This window comes from Argiope bruennichi, chromosome X1 (genome assembly GCF_947563725.1).
Source record: "Argiope bruennichi chromosome X1, qqArgBrue1.1, whole genome shotgun sequence".
Classification (NCBI taxonomy): domain Eukaryota; kingdom Metazoa; phylum Arthropoda; class Arachnida; order Araneae; family Araneidae; genus Argiope; species Argiope bruennichi.
This window is the reverse complement of record NC_079162.1, coordinates 123259468-123279618: the sequence shown is the minus strand read 5'-3', so window position 1 is coordinate 123279618 and position 20151 is coordinate 123259468. Positions and strand designations below refer to the sequence as shown.

Sequence of the window (20151 nt, the reverse complement as noted above, 5' to 3'; positions counted from 1 at the left end):
AAAAGAGACCAATAGAAAAGTTCGTTTTCTCCAGAAAAACTTTTCGGAAGCACATTAAGACGGAAACGGCTAAATGCTCCCCATGAATGACTGAGGAGACGCTTCCACACGAGGTTTCTATTCCAAAGTGTACGAGAAACGCGCTACCCATTGTTAAATTCCTATCAGACTAAACGGGAAACGTAAATTATAAAAGAAACCAAAAATAGTTTTCTGATGATTCAATTCCAAGCCACTAGATGTCGTGCGCCCATTCTACAATCGGAAATTTCCTTGCGAAAATCAAGCCACTTCTGACTCCATTGATAAAACTACTAAAGCTGGCTCGAGTTCCATTTCCATATCGGACTCTTTGAGCGCAACTCTCGAGCAATGGGAATCCACGACAAAGGTAAACCCGGATGGGCAGTCTTATTAAAATAGAGTAAAAAACGGCGTTTTTTTACGTTTCATATTAATGAGGTTGGCAGCGAGTTTCATTCACACAGCGAGTGCCCATGTCATCCATTCATAAAAACGTCAGCAAGCGAGACGGCTTCCCGTTGGTCGATTCGTGAGTGGAGCGTAAGCACTAGGGGCGCTGCTAGTTGCAATCTCATTCGAGTCAGTGCTGTGCTCCGTGGTGGTTGCGTCGATTGCTCGTGCTCCTGTTTTCGTCGCATGGATAAAGTGTACGAAATTTTGAGTGCCCCGGTTAAGATGCAGGACTAACCGATGTCGAGTCTCATTGCGTGGGTCATTCGGATGGCTATTCTGAGCTCCGACACCATGTAAATAAGACGGCACGCGAGCGAATTAGCACGTCGTTGGCTACATGGAACAAGATGGCGGAGAGACTGACAATATTGTGGCCGGCCAGCGCGATTTCATAACTCTTGCGCAGCCAAGGCCCGGGACGGCTCGCAGGCAAAATGAATACATTGAAACACCGCTCCGGCCCGAACTTCCGGCAGTGACCGTCAAGATAAGATTGAAAGATGAGAATGACCTGTGCCGTGGCAGGCCGCCCAAGACCCGTCAACCGCAGGCCATCACTGCCCAACCGACGGTCAAGAAGGACAGTACGGTGGTCAGTGACGGAGCGGCGGACGTTGCTGACCACAACGACTCTATTATCTGCCGGCAGTGCCGTCGCTGCAAATGCGAGGCCTGCCGTAACCCCAGGCACTTCCCTTCCAAGTGGATTTGCAATAACAAGTGCTTGTGTTCGGCTCCCAACGTTGTGGATTACTGTTCGTGCATGTGCTGTGTCCGAGGTCTGTTTTACCATTGGGCCAAAGACTATGAGATGGATACCGATGTGTCGTGTGCCGACCAGCCGTGTTCCTGCTCGCCACACAAGAGGCTCCTTAGGTGGGGCTGTCTCGGCTTGCTCGCCTTGCCGCTACCGTGTCTCTGTTGTTACTGGCCCTTACGAGGCTGCCTGAAAGCATGCGAAGGCTGCTACTCGAAGTGCACTGGCCATGGGTGCCGATGTGCCCCACCGCACAGGACTGAGCAGGCGCCCGAAAAAAGGCTCCTAGACTCCAACTCGGACTGTTGACTCATTTTTAACAGCTTCGTACCAAAGAGTTTTGCCTCGCAAACGACCGGTGTCGTTATGTTTCGTGTGCTTTTGTTCGTGTGCGAGTCAGTGCATCTGGATGAGTGGGAAAGCGTAAGTCAGCATTCAAATCTCTTCTCATTGCTTCTTCATTCATAGAGGAAACCTTCTAATTTATTTCCAAATTTTGATTCAGAATTGGCAGCTGAGAATCATTAAATGCCAATGTTCTTCTTTTCAAAATATAATTGACAGCTATTCGGAAAATTCGTCCATTTAAAAATGTTTCAAGTAACAGTTTATTTTTTGTTAGTAAACATTTCTGAAGAAAAGTGTGTTTTATGTCTGGATCAGCTAGAAAAAGTCATGGGATTGCATTATCCTCGAAGTAATACCTTCTCTCTTTTTCTCTAATATCTAGTATTAGAAATAACTAGTGTAGTGTATAAATGTTAGATATAGTGATATCAATTCTATTCATATACACAGTAATCATTTTAGGATTGAAATTTTACTTGATTATTACATGTTCAAGTTTCTTAATAGTCTATTTCTGTTGAGCATGTATTTTGTCCTTTTTTCATACATAATTTAACTTGGGAACAAAATTGAAGTGGTGGCAAAATCTACAATTTGAATTTTGCTTTGTTTCCTATTGAATGTGAATGGTAGAACTTCTTAAATAGCAAATTTGATCCTACTTTCTTTCGCTTTTATGTACTATGTGCATAAAAGTGTAAAATGAGAGAATAATTTTCAATGAAATTTCTCGTAACTTGAAATAATAGCAAATAAAATGCATTACTAAATGAATTTTCAAGAAATATTGTGCTACAATTCATTGTTTAATAAGCATAATTTTCCTTCAGTTTTTGTAATCGAATAATTTTTTAATGAGAATATCTCTGGTATGTGCCAAAATATTTATCTGCAAATATATGTATAAGAATATCTAGAGAATACATTTAATCTATTTCTTTAAAAATAACAGTATAGCTATCAAACAGTTTCCTACTTTGATTTAAAAATTTTACATTTTAGAAAATTGTTTGATAGTTGATTTTGGTGTAAATGCAATTCAGTTATTTTTAAAATGAATTTCCCTTCATTTCTTAAGTAGATAAGAATTGCGTGTTAAAAGGAAATATCTTGACAATTGCTATTCAATTTTGAACTGGCATAATTGTGCATTTATTATGGCTAATTTTCATCATTCAAATAGTGCGTTGTTTTGTAAAGATAAAACTAGATAACTGGCTCGACAAATATTGGAATTTTATAAAAAAGATATTAATTAGTTACTAATTCCTTTTCATTCAGAATAATTCGGAAAGTTTTTGATGCTACAAATATTTTTTTTGTCTTGACCTAATTTATTTATTATTATTGATATCAAGTTCTAATTTGTATCCATCATTCTTTTTTTTTTTAAATTAACTGAATGACTGAAGTTCCTAACTAAATGTTTATTCAGTTCTTTACTTGTATATATGATTACTCTCTAATTACTTGAAGATAAGCAAAGCTTCCTGTGTTGTGTAATAAGTAGGAAAATGTCTTGCAGCTAGTTTAAAATATAGTTACAAAACTGTTTCTGCTGTATTCAATTTTCTCAAATCCATTAATGCAGATAATTTTCCTCTATCTCTCTTGAGAAATAAAAAATTAAAATTGTTTATTCTGTGCCATTATTTGCCAATTAATTACAAAGTATGGTGTTAAATGTCTTTATTTGAATATCTTTTTGGTAGGAACATGGTAATTATCGTAAAATTACAAGTCAAAATTTTAAATCGCGTTAAAATTTAATGATCGATATTTGTGTGGCATGCACAAGAAATATATTCTCTGAACATACCTTGTAATGTAGTTGTTTGCAAATAATTTTGACTACTGAATTTTAAGTGGGGAAAAGATGAACTAAAACAAGTTACTTGCACATATATTAGACTATTCAGCATCAAATTAATTTTAAGCCTGTGTTTTCACTAGGATGCTTATTTCATGATAGGTTACATTTTAATTTTAAACATTAAAGTGTTTTTTATATCTTTGTAGAAGGAATTGATTATAGATAATTTTAAACATGTTAATTTAGTTGAAAATTGTTAAATTGCAGAATAATTTTTCTAATATTGAATTTATGCAATTTTTCTGTGATTATCATGCCCACTTATATAAGTAAATTTAGGAGTTTGTTTAAAAAAAATATTTATCAAAGCATTTATTGCTTTTAATTTTGTGCTTAGCTGAATTTTCTTTTAAAGTAATTCTGTGATAATTTGGCTTTTATTTATAGTTTAAATAAACTGTTAATAAAAACCACCAAAATAAACTGCAACTATAACCAAAATAAAAACAATGTGTATTTTGATATTTCTTAATATTTTTAGCCATATTTTTTCATTTTAAGTTATAGTAATAATTTTAATTGTAGACACTTTCAAATAGATAACTTAAATAAATTTTTAACTTTAATAACAATAAATTTTTATGTCCAATTATCTCTTAATTTGAAATGATTTGGGCTACTTTAAACATTATTATGGGGGGGGGGAGATAGACATTATTTATACATTTATGAATATATTTGTGAATTTTTTTCTTATGAAAATGTATTTTCAGAATTAAGCTAGTTATACTTCATTATTCATATTATCTAACTTGAAAGCTTTGACTCCACTTGTTTTAAAAGTAAATGATTATTTTAAAAAGTAATAGAGATTACATATAAAAAAAGTTTCATCAACTTTGGCAGCTTTCCAAATGCATAGAAATGTTTTTATTTAGTCTGTTGTATTGGGCAGATTTGGCATTCACCCTCCCTCATATTCATTATCCATAATTAAATATCTTCATTTCATCATGCTTTGAATCTTTATTCAGTAATTCAATAACAGGATTGTTCAATGAATAAACTGCATATTGGTTTCTAATTGATATCATTTTCGCAATTATTAGATCTTAAAATGTTATATTACTTGTTATTGAAGTAGTGTTTATTTAAGGGATGTTGTTTTGCTTCTATCGTTTAATTACCACATTTTCATTTATAGAGATTTTTTTTTACTACACCCTAATATAAACACAACTGTCCAATAGAATAGTTAGCTAGTTATTGAATATTAAAAAAAAATATTTACGTGCTTTAAAACAATTTTTTTTTTCTTTCTTTTCGGTATTTGGCATGTAGCAATGTGTAAAAATTATCAATGTTGTAATCGGCTAAGCATGTTTGGATTATTGCGGTATAGCGAGGAATTGTTATATGTCTCATATTTTAAACATTGTTTTAGAACCAATTCTTCCTACCATCAGTTGGAATTTCATAAATGAATATTAAAATATATGAAATATTTTTTGTTGTTCTTTGATCTTCAATCACTCATTGAAAACAATAGACATCCGTGTGTTCATCAAATAGGAATTATTTCGATTTTAATACTAATAATTTTATTTCTGAGCGATAAAAAAATAACCAGTAGATTGAAAATTGTATGTGTTTATAAAATCTTATTTTATTCATTAATTTTCGTTTTAACATATGTCATTTTTTTCTGTTTTAGAGTTTAAAATATATTTACTATGAAAAACTTAAAATTTAATAACATAATATGGTAATATAGATTTATTTTATATGAATAAATGGTTAAGAATTTTTATTATACCATGCGTTTTCTTAACTCGACTTTTCTATTAAGTGTGCGAAACGTATTTAGTTTAATAATAAATGCTCTGACCAGGATTCGGACCTTGGGTTTTCCAATTTTGTAGGCATATTGTTTATTCATTAGTTATTGACACTAGGCAATTTTTACATCAAATTTGAATCATGACTATAATCCATAAATTGTGAAATTCCATATGTGTACTTTTCTTGGCCTTTTTTTTTTTTTTTTTTTCTCCCTATTTCATGATCACGACCTTACCTCACTTCTGTTATCTCCTCTAAATCATTGATTGTAAGGGGCTAACCCTTATTGAATTGAACATAAAAGCATCTTATGTTCCATTTGAGTTTGCTTTTAATTGCATAATGTAATTTTTTTTAACATTAGTTCATGTCATAGCATTTAATTTGAACAAAAAATTTTTGACGGTTTGAGTGCGCGCGCGCGCCGTCTGCGAATGCCGCTGAAAAAACAGTCATGGAAACCTTCATGCTTTCCTGATGGCTCGCAATTCCGTCGCAGAATATTGAGCATCTGGCTTGCAAGAACCGTAAATCTAGACTACTTCAGTTCTTTGACTGCAAATGACAAAAACGCGGAGGTGAAACAAATGCGTTCAGCTGTTCTGTCAGAACCGATTTTCGTTAAATGCGTACCTTTTCGTAATAGTTTCGAAAACACCCAACATCATTCCCACGCAAAAATCCACATCCGCTCAAATACAGTGCGGCCGAAGGTTGTTTGCGTAACTTTGTCAAATGGTCTGACCTGATGTTAAGAGCCATGTGAATTATTCAAAGTTTAATTGTATCCACTGCAGTAGCGATCATTGCAATCTGTGCTGATGCTCACAAATGGGCTTTCTGTTTGTTATGAACATTTTTACTCTGATCGCATTTTCATTGTGACGGATTTCTCAACTTTCATTAATGAATACGCTTACTACTACACGTACGCTTCGACTCGAAGTCCTAGTTTTTTCTTTAAGAGGAGAGTTGGTTGGCTTTCTTTTTTGGCTGATTGCGGGTTTAAAACATGGCAGTTTATGATCGTTCGTGCAGAGGTGGTTCTTCGTGCGTTTTCTAGTTACTACACTTTCATTAGACGGATTTTTATTTCTTATTGTAGTTTGTAAGAATTTTATCACTAAGACTTATTCAGATGCGCGAAGTGGTGGCAGTTTGATCCGTATCAAATCATTTAATCAATTCGTATATTGTATTGTGGAAAAATTTTCAATAATTATGTTAAAATATCTAATTTTTTATTTGATAGAAATTACAGATATATGAAGTATTTCAAAGCAAAGAATGTAATATTTTTTCTTCAGATTATGATGTGTGCCATTTCAAAATTTCGAATTAAACTTATGTTACATTTCTCAACATTAATTTTTCTCCGACCTTCTTCCACTTGCCTTTTTTTTTTTTTTTTTTTTTTTGTTAACGTTGTTTTTAAATATCCTCGTTTGTGTTCAGTGTTTAAATGAGGAATGTAGCGCGTTGTAAGATGCCAAAGGAAAATGCTTCGTTTAAAATAGAAACTAAAAATATAATTTCGCAATAATATTAAATACAGCTTAATCCTGAATATTATTGACAGCGATGTGCAAATACTTAGCATGCTTATAGTTTGCAAATAATATTAATATGCATCATAAAGTTTAATAATCGTCATGCATATAAGCAAACCATTCACACTGATGAAACTTTTACTTTAATGCGTTTGATTTGTTTTTTTAACGAAGATTCAAATAAAATTTGTTGACTTCGGACTGGCAGTGATGCGTTTTTCATTAATTTTCACTGTTTAGACGAAATACGCGCTATTTATTTTTAATGGATAATTTAAAAATTCTTTTTTGCTGCAATTTTTAAAATTCACTCGCATTTCTGTAATTATTTTAATTTTTGAATAATATTTCATCATGAAAAGATGGACTGCACGTACATTTATTTTCAATTAGAGATCACGTAACATAAGTGTGATTTTGGAAAGATCCCCTAATGACTTCAAACAAATACCTCCCTAAAATTATTATGTTTTCCTCTTTCATACCTCTGTACATATTTCTTAATAAATCTTACCATCGATTGTGAATGGTTATTAACTTAAAGAAATCTCAGCTGTATAATTGCTAATAAAATTTACATAGTTTAAAAAGATGCCTTGTTCACATTATCGTTTCCGCCCCCCAATCAAATATGTCACAGTTTTTTCAATATAAAGAAGATAGTCTTTTATTACAGAAAATTAATATAATCGTTGCTATACAATGTGCAAATACAATACATTCGTCTATTTCACTGTAGTATGTAAAATGTTTTTTCTTTTTCAATTTTTTTGCATAAAATTTGGGCAAACATAACGATTAACAATTTCTACAATTTCTAACTTTTTTTGGTGTTATAGAAGGAGGGGAGGTTTCATATCGTTTACTTTTAGATTACATCGGATTGAAAATGTGGCAATTATACTATTTTTCACTTAACCGTAAAAAATTGTAATATGTTTTCTGGCCTTCTAAATAACCATTTAAAATGTGTTTACATACCCTTAAAAATAACACATCGCCTTATCCGTATTGTTTTGTTGAGTTAGTTTACTAACTGTATTTAATGTAGGAGACATTTATTTTAAATTTTGTATGATGAAATCTCTATTCTGAAATTGTAGATGAAGTGTGATTGAATAATCTCGCAATATTAAAGCATTATTTCAATATTTAATTCGTAGTATTTTAATTTGTTGATCCTTAAGCAAATGTGTCTGTTTGGGGGGAGGGGTGAATGCTGAAATTGGCCCCTTCTTATGCAGTAGTTTTGGAAAAGTATGATGTTTTGATTTTGTTATCGAGAAGCGAAATACGATTTTATTTTGTATTGCTCAGTATTCTCATTCTGTGTAAACATTTTCCCTCCGTGCAGCAATCTATTCCCTGAGTAATGTATCCAAGACTCTTCTAAACATGAGGCTAAATCGCTACAAAATTTATTTATATTCGCTATGTATTTGATATTGTATTCGAATTTTTTGGGAATGATATTTTTTTGTTTAGTATAAAGCAGTGTTTCATATATATAAGAAATGTAGAACGTTCAACTATGCCAGTACAAAATTTAAGCTCTTATTTACTCTTATCCCTGTAAATAAATAAAATAATTGATTTCATATAAAAGTTTTTTTATTTGGTGTTCATACAGGAAAATAATTTCTTTTTAATTTTATGATAAAATCATAATTAATATAGCTCTATTTCATATCAGTCATGCTACGAATAAAATATTTTTGTGCATAATTTATTTTTGATTTTATTTGCTATTATGAGACTGACTGAATGCGATTCAGTCGTTTATGTGAACTAGTCAAAATATTTGATTTTTTATAAGCATTTTTTTTTGTGTTTTTTTTTTTTTTTAACATCATGAAATTTTTTTAGAAGCAGATGTTTTCCCTCTGAAGTTCTACTTTACACATAATTGGTAAGCAAGTACATTTTAGATGTGAACTTAAAAAATTTGATCAGATTAAATGCGACACTGTCACATTGACGACAACGAAATTTTCGATTATTTGCTCTTCAAATCAGAAACTTTTTTGGAGACTGTTTCTGTGTATTTTGCCATCACTTCTTCAAAAAAGGTAGATTGGAGGTCTCCTTATGGTGTCTTCTTATCTAGGTATACTTGTTTTTTCTTCTAGTCTCTGCGCTATCAGCAGTGGGCATAAATCTCAAGTGACTGGTTATCAGTTGAAAGGGCACAACTTGGGTTAAGTGAGCACACTCCAGGACGGTGTGCCAACATTTGAAAAACTCGGCGAAGACATTGTAATTTGCTTCAAAGTTCCTTTTCTTAATCATTACAGCAGAAATAGACTATTTAAATCTTTTTTGAAATCTTCAAAATATGTCAAATATTTGATGACTTGTGTATGAACAAATGACACAAGTTCTTGTTAGAAATTAGGATCCCCCTCCTCCTTTCTTTTTAATATAACTGTGATTTTAAGAAATGAATGTTAAAATCAATAGACTTAATTACTTTAGTCTTGACTTTAGTTTTTTTAAAATAATTTTCTTGTATTTTCAATATTAATTTCTGTGTTTTTTAGATTGACAGTAATTCTTTTATTAGAGAGACTTGTGTTGAACTCTGGTTTGAAGCTTTCATTCCAGTTTGTTTCTGTAGATGCTTTCCTTTTATAGATTTAATTTTATGAACTATTTTTGAAAATGTGGATACTTTCCAAACTGTGTATTGAGCTTGTGAAGTTTTTTGACTGAAATGTGAGCATATATTTTTCATTTGTAGTGTCTCAAAATATTCATTGACATTTCTTTTCATTGTTTCATCATGCTCACCGTCATCTCATGATCATTGATGTTCACTAATCATTCATTTTGAATATAAACCTCATTCAAGCAGCTAACATGTGTTAACTATTACATAATTTAGATTTGAAATTTAAAAAAAAATGGTGACAGTCAATGGTATTTGTATACTTTGAACTCAGCTTCCAAGTCTTGTACAACATGCCAAAAAATTGCCTCTATAACATGTGATTATTAACATTCTTAATTATCCATATAGAGTACCTTGCTACTTACTTCTTTACTAATGTTTTCAAACTATTTTTGAAAATGCTGGAAATATGAATGAGAAAACAGCTCTAATTGTAGGAATATAGAACAGAGAAACTTCAATTATTTTTCTAATTTCAGAGTACTATTTTACAAATTTGTTCTAACTTCGTGACTAACTTCTAGAGTAAACTTACTAATTTCTATTTTTCAAATGTAAATAAGACCTTTTTAAATCCCAATGAGAGAAATTATTTTTAAGAACATATATAATTAATCTTTTCCCTCAAACATGTTGATACATCCCAGATAGAGAAATAAAACCTGCATGCCATGTGAAAAAGTATGTCTTGTAAATTGAGTGTTAGAATGCTGATGCAGAACCCCCATTGTATGTAATCAAAATGTTGTAAGTCATGGTTCTAAATCAGTTTAATGAGAAAACCAAATAAAAATGAAATGATAGCATCGAAGCTATGTCGAAATGTAGTCAATGAATGTGTTAATACATTATTTAATTGTATATATTAACTAAATTGAATTATATTTTTATAGAGTGTGATTTCACAAGATATTCTATTAAGAAGCACCATTGTAATTATTTATTGATACTCATTATACAAAGCTATGAAAATTGTATTTCTTTTAGAAAGGATGAAAAAAAAAAACTTCAATTTTAGTGCAAATATATTTTTGTATAAAGTCATTCTACATATTTCTGGAAAAAAATTATTTGGAAGAAAGTGAAAATATTTGCTGAACCTTATGCTCTTTTTACGTTGAACTTTTTTTTTTAATAATCAGTGGATTTTAGTTTCAAACCATTCAGTGATGACTTGAAATTATTCAATATGGAGAAAGAAAAGAAAATTATATAATTCTTTTAAACTCATCTTTAACTCATTTTAACACAATACTGTTTAGTATCCCTCCTTGTCCCTTGATGTTCATTGTAGATTAAAATAGATCAAGTCTTTGTCTTATGCATGCTGATCAGTTGATGTAAACTTATATGTATTCTTTTTTTCTTTCCAATAACTACGACTAAGTGGCTGCACTCTAAAAATCTGTATATATGTTATTGAACAGAGCAAAAACATCTTGTCAAATGATATTTATTGTGTAATATTTGCGCTATATTGCAGAACTATTTTATATTAAAAAAATGTTATATTTATTTCCAGTCGGTACAAATGTTGCCTGATGGGCTTGAATTGTCAATAAAATCCACTGTAGTCTTAACTAAGTGTATGCATTTTTCTTTTGTCTCCTATTACAAAAAAAAAGTTTTTATTCCAAAAAAATTAACATGCAGTAAACCCTTGATTAATCGCCGTTCTAAAAAAATGCATTTATAGTATAAATGAAACCTGTATTTTTCAGGTATATGTAAATTAGTAAATCTGATATAAAGTGAGCTTTTTCATATATATTTTAAAGCTATTTTTGGTTGTGTATTTTGGATATTTTCTGTTTTTATGATGTTTTGTTTAAAATATGTCCCATGAATAGCAGCCATTTTTGAATTTTTGTTTATTTTATAAAAGTACTATTTAATACCATAACAATGTGTTTTTGAAGCGTTTAATGAAGAGTTTACTGTATATAACACTTTTCCTGCAATGTGTGAACACTTGCTTTTATGTTAAAATCATTGTTATGCTTACAGAGTTTGAAAAGACTTCTTTGAAAAATTAACCTTATTAAACGTTTTGTAATTATTTTAAAAGTTTAGTTTCCATAAATATAATGAAGTGTCTTTTAATGATTAACATTGTTTTATTATCTTCAGTTTCAGTTAATTCAATTTAAAATTATTTCATGAAAGTAATTTTTGATTTATTACATTTAAACAATAGAAAAATGACATTTAGATTTTAAAAGTCATTATACTTAGTATTTTGCTATTTTGTTTTGGTAAAAACCAAATTTTGAAAAAAAAAAAAAATGCTAAAAAATACTAAATATGTGGGCAAGAACTTATGATAGCTTAAGGTCACAGACAACATATTGTTATTTTAATGTTAATATATTAAAAAAATTGACTGTAGACAAAAAACAAAAAAACTTGATATATGTTAAATTGTAAAATTACCATTTCAGTCCATGTACAAGAGAGAAACTCGCAGTATATATACTCGATTGCTAAATAAAAATATATTTAACATTGGTTTAAGAAAGTCGCAAGATTTCTGAATACATAACTCTATATTTATAACTAATACTAGATGAATGTTACACCATTCCCATGTTTATAATCCGCATGGGTCAGCCTGTTTAATACAAGAAATTTTATTTACTTGCTAATCTGACTTCTGTTTGATATTCTTGGCTCTATCAACAATTATAGGTAAGTGAATTTTCTCATTATTATTTATAAAAATTATAATCTGCGAATAAATTTTATAAAAATCATGCTAACCTTAATACAATTATTTGAAAATTTTGTTATGTAAAAATACTGCAAATGCAATATCGAACTACCTCAATAAATATAGGAAGAAAAGAAAATAAAGGGGAAAAAAAATTTCGTAAAAAACGTATGCTTAGTGACAGAAACGATAATCGTAATAGTATATTGTATGCAGTGTGTAAACATTGCACTAGATAAGTAGTTTTTAATTACATTTTAAATTTTTTTAACTTGTGAACTTATATTACAAATAGATTCAATGCGCCAAAAAGAATATTTAATAATAATTTCAATTTGCTTAGTTTTCTATTGCAAGAATCTTCCTCTTCGCTGCACTGTACTCGGATATTCTTCTCATGTGAACTTTAATGGGGAAGTAATTTTAAAAAATGCTATCAATGCAAAAATTCAAAATATTTCCATAATCGCTTCATATTACACAACGTCGCTTTTAAGTACAATTCAAATCGGTCTTATTTAGGATGCGAATATTATTTCAGGTAAAAGGGAGAAAAAAATTACTCTATTGAATATTTTAAAAACTGACTCAAATCTTGAATGCTTGCTTTACTATTTTATTCATTGATGGCTTTACGTTGTTAAATGATTCCGTTGCAAGATGATTTGTCTTTTGAGAGCTCGGGTGCTGACTGAAGAAATCAAGGATAACAGGTAAGTGCGAAATTAATAAAAATTGGAATTCCGTTTTGCTTCGGATGGTTGCTGCTATTTCAAGTTGTGTAAGTATTTTATTTTATTTTCTTTCTTTTTAATTGTATGGCGAGGTCTTTAGTACTTAATAATGATAATTCGTTTAATTTACGCAAAATTTGTACATATTTTGTTTATTTCCCCATGTTATTTTTGCTTTAATCAAATTTTTCTATTTTGAAAAAAAAATTAACTATTAATTTTCTCCATTATTCATGACTAAGGATGAAATTTTATTTTCCCCCCTTTTTCTCTTTTCCCCCACTTACCGAATTAAAATTTGCATTTCTAATCGGCCATTCATGGTTACTAAAATCATGGAATGTAACAGGCATAATAAATTTATTTCAGTGTTATTGAATTTTAATATAGTTAAGTGAAAACATTCGTTGGTAGTGGATTAATCTGAAAAACGTTAGTTTATTTTTAACAGATATTCCTCTTGCATGTTTTGATACCGGAAGTATAATCGGAATGATGTAAAAATTACTAGCGGTTTTGGTAAGTGATTTTTAATTTTTCAGTTTTCTGTGTGTCTTTTACTGAGAATCCCGAGCAGAAGTTTCCCTTTTTCTCGTGAAAAAATTTCGACCAACTGCAGTGAAGCCAGGTATTTTCGAAGCGAATCCTTTTGGAAGTCGTGCGTAGGCTCTCTGCGTCGCAGGCAACTGTGATCTGCACAGGAAGTCCTGATGAGCCGTACTGCAATTAGGCTGCATTGAAAGTTCTCTCACGCCAATATGGCGTACAGCTGCGTGGGTTGCGGGGGCCGACTCAAATCTTAGATTGGATCTTCCTGTCGTCAATTACAAAATGGGACTTCCTTTTGCACTGTCTTTCTTTGTCTCTCGCTATCATGATACTGACCTTTTCGCGTACTTTTTCACTCCCTCAAGTCCTTTTAAAAAACTTTCGCATGATTTTTCGCGAGACCTTCGGCTTTCATTCAAATAAAATTGCGGTCGTTCCAAATAGAGAAATAAATAACCTTTTTCTTTCTTTCTTTTTTTTTTCTTATGAACTCGAATACTACTATTCTCGTTTTTTTTTTTTTTTTTTTTTTTTAAAGTTGGATAATAGATTTTTGATAGAATCTAAAGTTTATAACAATAAAATGCGATTTCGTTTTTAATATTTATTTCTTTTAAGAACTGCTTTTAATGTGAGGTTTTAAAAGATTTCGTTTAGATTTGCTATGGAGCACTTGACCCTACTGTCGGTTCTTGCCCTCATAAATGAATGAACTTTTCAGGAAACTTTTCCCATTTTAACACCATTTTCCTCTTCTTGGATTCTTTGAATATCTTAAGAGGAATTTGTAAACTCATTCCGCGTCACCCAGTATTGAATATTCTGTTTCCTTTCAAACCACTTGTTTAGACTGAACATTTAAATTTGTTAATTGATCAAATCCAGTCAGTTTGCGCCAAATACTTACACGTAATAGCTTTTACCCATGTTTAAGAAAGCACACATATTTAGGTTAATGAGTCGATTGTTATGGTACATTGACTTAAATCTCTCCCTTCTAAAATGTATAGCGTAAAACCTTTTAATTGTTTTCTACGTAAAAGGCACGAGACGGAAGGTTTTCAAACTCTCTTCGAGCTTGAGTACAAATCAAAGAAATTTAATTGTATTATGAAAAGCTTAGTCTAGTCGTTTGTGAACATGTATGTGATGTATGTATTGTTTTTCCGTATCCACAAAATAAAATTTTCCCAGCCAGCTTTAAAAAAAATTTCGAATTCAGGTAAATATGCAAGTGTCTGTTTTATATGTGTAATAAATAATCGAATTATATAACATCTTCATAAGATAACTTAAAACCCATAAATCTAAACATAAATTATAAAATAACTTTAAATGCTACCGAATTTACTGATGTAATGCTTAATGCTTAAATGTATATCTAATTTTGTGTACTAAAAAAAATCTTGCAACATTTGTTTTTAATTGATTTTTAATACCTCTTTAGATTTTTTGGAACAAAAAATTTTTTTGATTAATTTGTTATAATTTTTTAACATTTCTAAGTAATCAGCAAATTGTTTCTTTATAGAGATTGTAAAATGTAATAAAACCTCTTTCACACAAAGTCTGTTTTCTGTACTGAATATGTATATCCCCCCCGGGCACATGATTTTACTTTGAATGCTTAAAATTCACTTAGAGTGCCACTACTTAAATAGTGTTTCTATATCATAAAAAACTGAAGATTTTGATTTTAGTTTTTTTCCCCCTTTAAATCAGACTTTGTTGTTTGAGGTTTTAATACGTATCCTATTTATTTATGTTTGAATACAGAGTCATGTTATGAATTTATTAAAAGATGTTGTGTGATACCACTATGTAAATATGTAGAAAATGTAAAAGTTGTAAATATCTGCACTATGTAAATAAGTCATGTAATTTATGGCAGGATATGCTTGCCGTGTGTGAAAGACAAATGTGTCGATTGGCACTGTGTTAGATTTCAATTGATAAAAATAATTTAAAGTAAATAAAAATATTTTCACTTTTATGCGCTTTTATTTTCCTTTAGTTTTCCTCTCAAAATTTTTCTTTGTCTTTGTAGAAAGGTAAAACTTTTTTTAGGTGTTGATTTTTAAGGTGCCAGTGTTTAAATCTATTCTGAATTAATATGTTGACCTGTGCCTAGTTACAACATCAAGTTTTTTTTAGTTTTTCTCTGCTTCCAAAAAGGACTTTGAATTTTTTTTGATCTTAGAAGAAGCTGAAAGTGATATATTTCTCCATTCTCTGAGAATTTTAAATTGTTTACCCTGACGCAAAGTATAATAGCATCCTAAATTGTGATTAATTGAATAGAAAATCTTAGATTTTGAACTTCTAATTTTGTTGAAAGTTCGAAAGCGGTGGAGAAATTTCTGAAGAACGAATTTCGAACTTCACTTTAATTCATTCGAATCTGACAGTACAGATAAGAATATTTCTTGAATTTTTTTTTGCAGAAAATTTTATTAAGCATGGCTTGAATTGTACTTTTCTTAACTATTCTATTTATTGTCGTATACTTTGTAGATAGTGAAACTTGACGGTGATGTTTAGTTTTGTGTGTGTGTATCTTTGTTGAATTTTACTGTTTCATTTGTTTCAATCGATCTGTGATTTTATATTACACACCAGTGTATTTATTATTACTTCCAGCTTGCAATCCTTTTACTTTCTCGCATGTAAAGTATAGATAAAATATTGTAACCGTCAAAAAAAAAATTCGAACTCGAGATTTTGACGATTCTTCATGTTTTTAGACCTCTCTGGGCTCGAAAAACACACTTTTGGCATTATGTTTGTTTGTGACAAAGATAACTCAAAAACTGAGTAGATGGATGAAAATTGGTAACGGTCTTTACACCAAATTTATAGATTTCTATCTTTTTTTTTTTTTTTTTTTTTTTTTGAGGAAGTCTGTTTGCTGGCTGTACAGGTACAAGTTAACACGGTAACTACAAAACAAAGAGGGTTAGATGAATAAAATTCGGTACCCGAATTTGATATCTATATTGTTGACATGTATCCAATTTTGAGCCAAATCCAACTAGAGGTTGACTATCTGGATCTGTCATTTCAGAAACATGTAAATAAAATGACTGAAATGTATCAAATTCGGAACATGGTTTTGTGTCTAAAAGTGTAGATTTGTTTATATCAAATTTTTGTTTCAATCATTTGGGAAGAATGCGTCTAAAACACAAATTTAATTTTCAGATGTTACTTACCGCATGCCAGGGATTAATTCCAAAAATCTTGCCAAGAATTAACGATAGTTTCAGTAAAAATGCTAAATTTACGCCAAAGGTTAATATTTCGTATCTATTGTACGCGAATGCCATGCAAGATGTTCTCTGGGGTATCACCTTTATTAGAGAGCATGCGAGAAAATTTTGTGGAGACCACCACTCTCACTGGTTTACTTTTAATTTCTGCTGGCCATAATGATATTTCTTTGCGCTTCATCTAAATTTGTGCGTTTTTGGAATTCAAAAAAATTATTTCACTAGCGGTCTTTTAACCAAATAACGATTAGGGAGCTTTTTGCTACTTTGTAGCTGAAGGTGCTACTAAGCTATTACTTGCATCCTCTCGCCCACCCCCAGAATTCAACGAGTTATAGAAAGCCCGACTAGTTTCCGTTTTGTAAATATATTACAAATTCGAAATATGAATGATAAAACCTTCTGATATGATATCATGGTCACCGTAGTACTACAACAAGATTCGAAACTTCAGAAAGCTTAGTTTGAATAGGCGTGCGCAAATTCCACATAAAGTAATTCAACTCTTTCGCTACCTCATTCTTAAGTATTTATTTTCCCTTATGTTTGGTTTATAATGGAGGATTATCTATGCACAGTGTCAGTGTTTGACACTGATTGAAAGGTGATGAAAAAAAGGCCCATTCAAAAGAATCATTGAGAAATAAAGTTTGAGAAGCAATTGACCTCATTGCCACTTTGTGAAAGCTCAAATTTAGCTCTTGAAGTTATTTACCGTTCTCATAGGGTTTTCATGCCCCCTTCAAATTTAATAGGCATCTCTTTTCAGTTCGAAGGCAGGTAGGTGATCATTGCCGTTACATCTTATAAATGATCGGAATGCTTTTATGTGAACGTCATTGGACTTCGATTCGCGAGATACTTCCCAAAATAACCCTCGTGATGCTTCAACGGACTGTTAAAGTAACAAAACTGTGAATTTTTTTAAAACAAAAACTATAAAATGGAAACTAATTTAGGCATGCGTAAATCTATTATGTCAACCTTATCTGTAGTTACAAATGCTCATTTTTAAAGTAGTTTTATTATAAGTTCATTTCTTAGTTGCATTCGCTAGCTGATTTATGAATGATCAAAAATAACTAAGAATGTTGTCTGATGAGGACTTGTAACATTCTTCATAAGACACTTAGGATTCAGATTATTTAGAAAAATTTGTTTATGTTATATTAACCAGTACTAAAGGGTTCAATGAGTGCTTAAACTTGATGTTTCTTAACCTCCGGATATAGCTATTCTTTGGAAAAAGTTGCCTAACAGTTCAAGTTGTAAATATCTGAATGCCTTAAAAATATAAATGAATGCATATTGCTGAACAAAAAATACTCACGGAAACATGAATTGTTTCGTGATCCGCCCCCAGTTTTTTTGTATATTCTTGACTTTTATGCATGAATATACATGAAAGTGTTTTGTAGTTTTGGAGCTGCCTGCACCCAATTTCTAGTTTATCAGCAAGGTGTTAATGTAAATCTTACAAGAAATGCTGTCTCGGATTTTATACAAAAGACATTTGCATGCAGATATTCCTCAATAATTTCAATATGTTTTTCTAGATAATGATAATTAATTTAAGAATTTTGAATCCACAAATATTTCAACATTCTTTTGGTTCCTTAAAATACCTTAAATCTGTCAGTTTGAGGATGCCTCAACTGACAGATTTAAAACTAACTAAATGCTTCTTGAATGGTTTGAGGCCTTCTCTTTTGCGTGTTTAAAATTAACAAAAAGCAAGATCTTTGTAGCAATATTTCTATTTATCAAAATAGAAATATCTTTGGCAAATTATTGATATAATTTCATGTTTTTCTCAAATTTTATGATGAAAAAAAAAAGGAAAATCCTTATTTATCTCTATAAATTTGATCCAAAATGTAATACAGATATATAATTTTGATCACAAGATCACATAATAAATTTCCAGATCAATTTTTAAGTTTTTCATGTTTTCATGCACGCGAATATACAGACCGATAAACATTCAACCTATTGACAGATTTGGTCCAGGAGTTGAGACAATGCTGATAAAATTATGTACCAAATTTTAATCTATTATTAATTATTGCATTCAGATTCTTAATAATGAACAAATGACATCCCTTTGATGGATTTTCTCTCAAATTTCATAGAAATATACAAATTTGGCGTGAAGGCTGTATGCCAATTCTCAACGGGCTAGCTCGTTCCCTTTCATAATTATCATGGTTCCTGACAGATGTATCCCTGAGATTTCCGATCGCAGGGGGGTGGGGTGTATTTTTTGACAATTATGATATTTCTATGTACTTCGTATATAAGTATAGTAAGGTAGAAGTAGATGGTCTGTTGCTAACATTTTTTTAATAAATTTTATAGTGTGAGAACACCTCTAACAGTGAAAGGTGGTTGGTTTTCGGACATATGGTAAATTTCTAAACATTTATTCTTGAAACCGGACATTTATTGTAACCAACAAAGTTTTTAATTTTTCGTTGAAGTTTTTTCAACTGATTTTTCATCTCGAGTTTCTTCTTTTTCAGAAATAACACCCAAACTGCTTGCATTTTGTCGTTTTGAGATACGACTATGAACTTGTCGACGGCTTTTACTGGTGTCCTGATTTTGTGTCACGAATCAGATCGTTGAAGAGGATATGAAAGTTTCCAAACAAAGAAAATTCGTCTTGCGGGGGAGGTGGCTTTTTGTGTCGACTTCTGCATTTCCAAATCATCTTTGCCAAGGCGGGCTGTTTCCCTTCTTTCTAAAATTAACTTCTACTTAACATCTCAGCAAAGCCCAAATGCTTCGTTTGGCGATCGCCAAAACACCCAGGTGTTGAGGTTCCTTTATTGAAAAACTTTTACATTTCATTTTTACGATGAGTGTCTCATTTTAGTAGTTTAAAAATCGAAACGAATCAAACAAATTCTTTGGGATAAGATTTCAGTTTTTTTTGTTTTTTTTTTAAATCTATAATATGAATACGTCTTAATTGTTACTGGATTCTATCTGGCACAAAATATGTTTTTAATCTTGTATATTATAATTTTCATCTGAAAAACTCTCCAGCCATTTACAGGCCATTGCATCTATTGATCCGTTTTCAGCATGCTATTTTAGTTGTCTTATGTTTTTATTTCTATTGAATTTTGTCTGATATTTCTACTCGTTGTTCTTTAATTCATTGCTTCATGACACAAGAGATTCACCAGATGATTAAAATTACAAGTTGCATACGTTTTATGAGTGTAATTAGCCATTACGTATATTCAAAAGTTAAAATAATATCGTAATTTTAATTATAATTATTCTAATCTTAATATTAAAAATGTATTCTGTTTTTCATACATACATTGTTCGGATATTTGGTATATTAAACAAAATAGTTTGGGATAGTTTTGAATAAGGTTTTCAACCAATGGAAAAGCAATTGAAAAGTTTTAAAAATA

The 20151-nt window shown here is 30.7% G+C and overlaps 1 protein-coding gene across 2 annotated transcripts in view; it reads left to right on the top strand.

Moving 5' to 3' along the window:
* The first annotated feature begins 390 nt into the window (after positions 1-390).
* LOC129958143 (protein sprouty-like) overlaps positions 391-20151 on the top strand; it is a 65117-nt gene continuing 45356 nt past the window's right edge. Inside the window, exon 1 of one of the 2 annotated variants that reach the window (XM_056070361.1) lies at positions 391-1931. In XM_056070361.1, the coding sequence (XP_055926336.1) occupies positions 815-1543 (729 nt within the window). In that variant the 5' untranslated portion in view covers positions 391-814 and the 3' untranslated portion in view covers positions 1544-1931. The remainder of the gene's footprint in view (positions 1932-20151) is intronic. The other variant, XM_056070362.1, reaches the window with a different exon arrangement.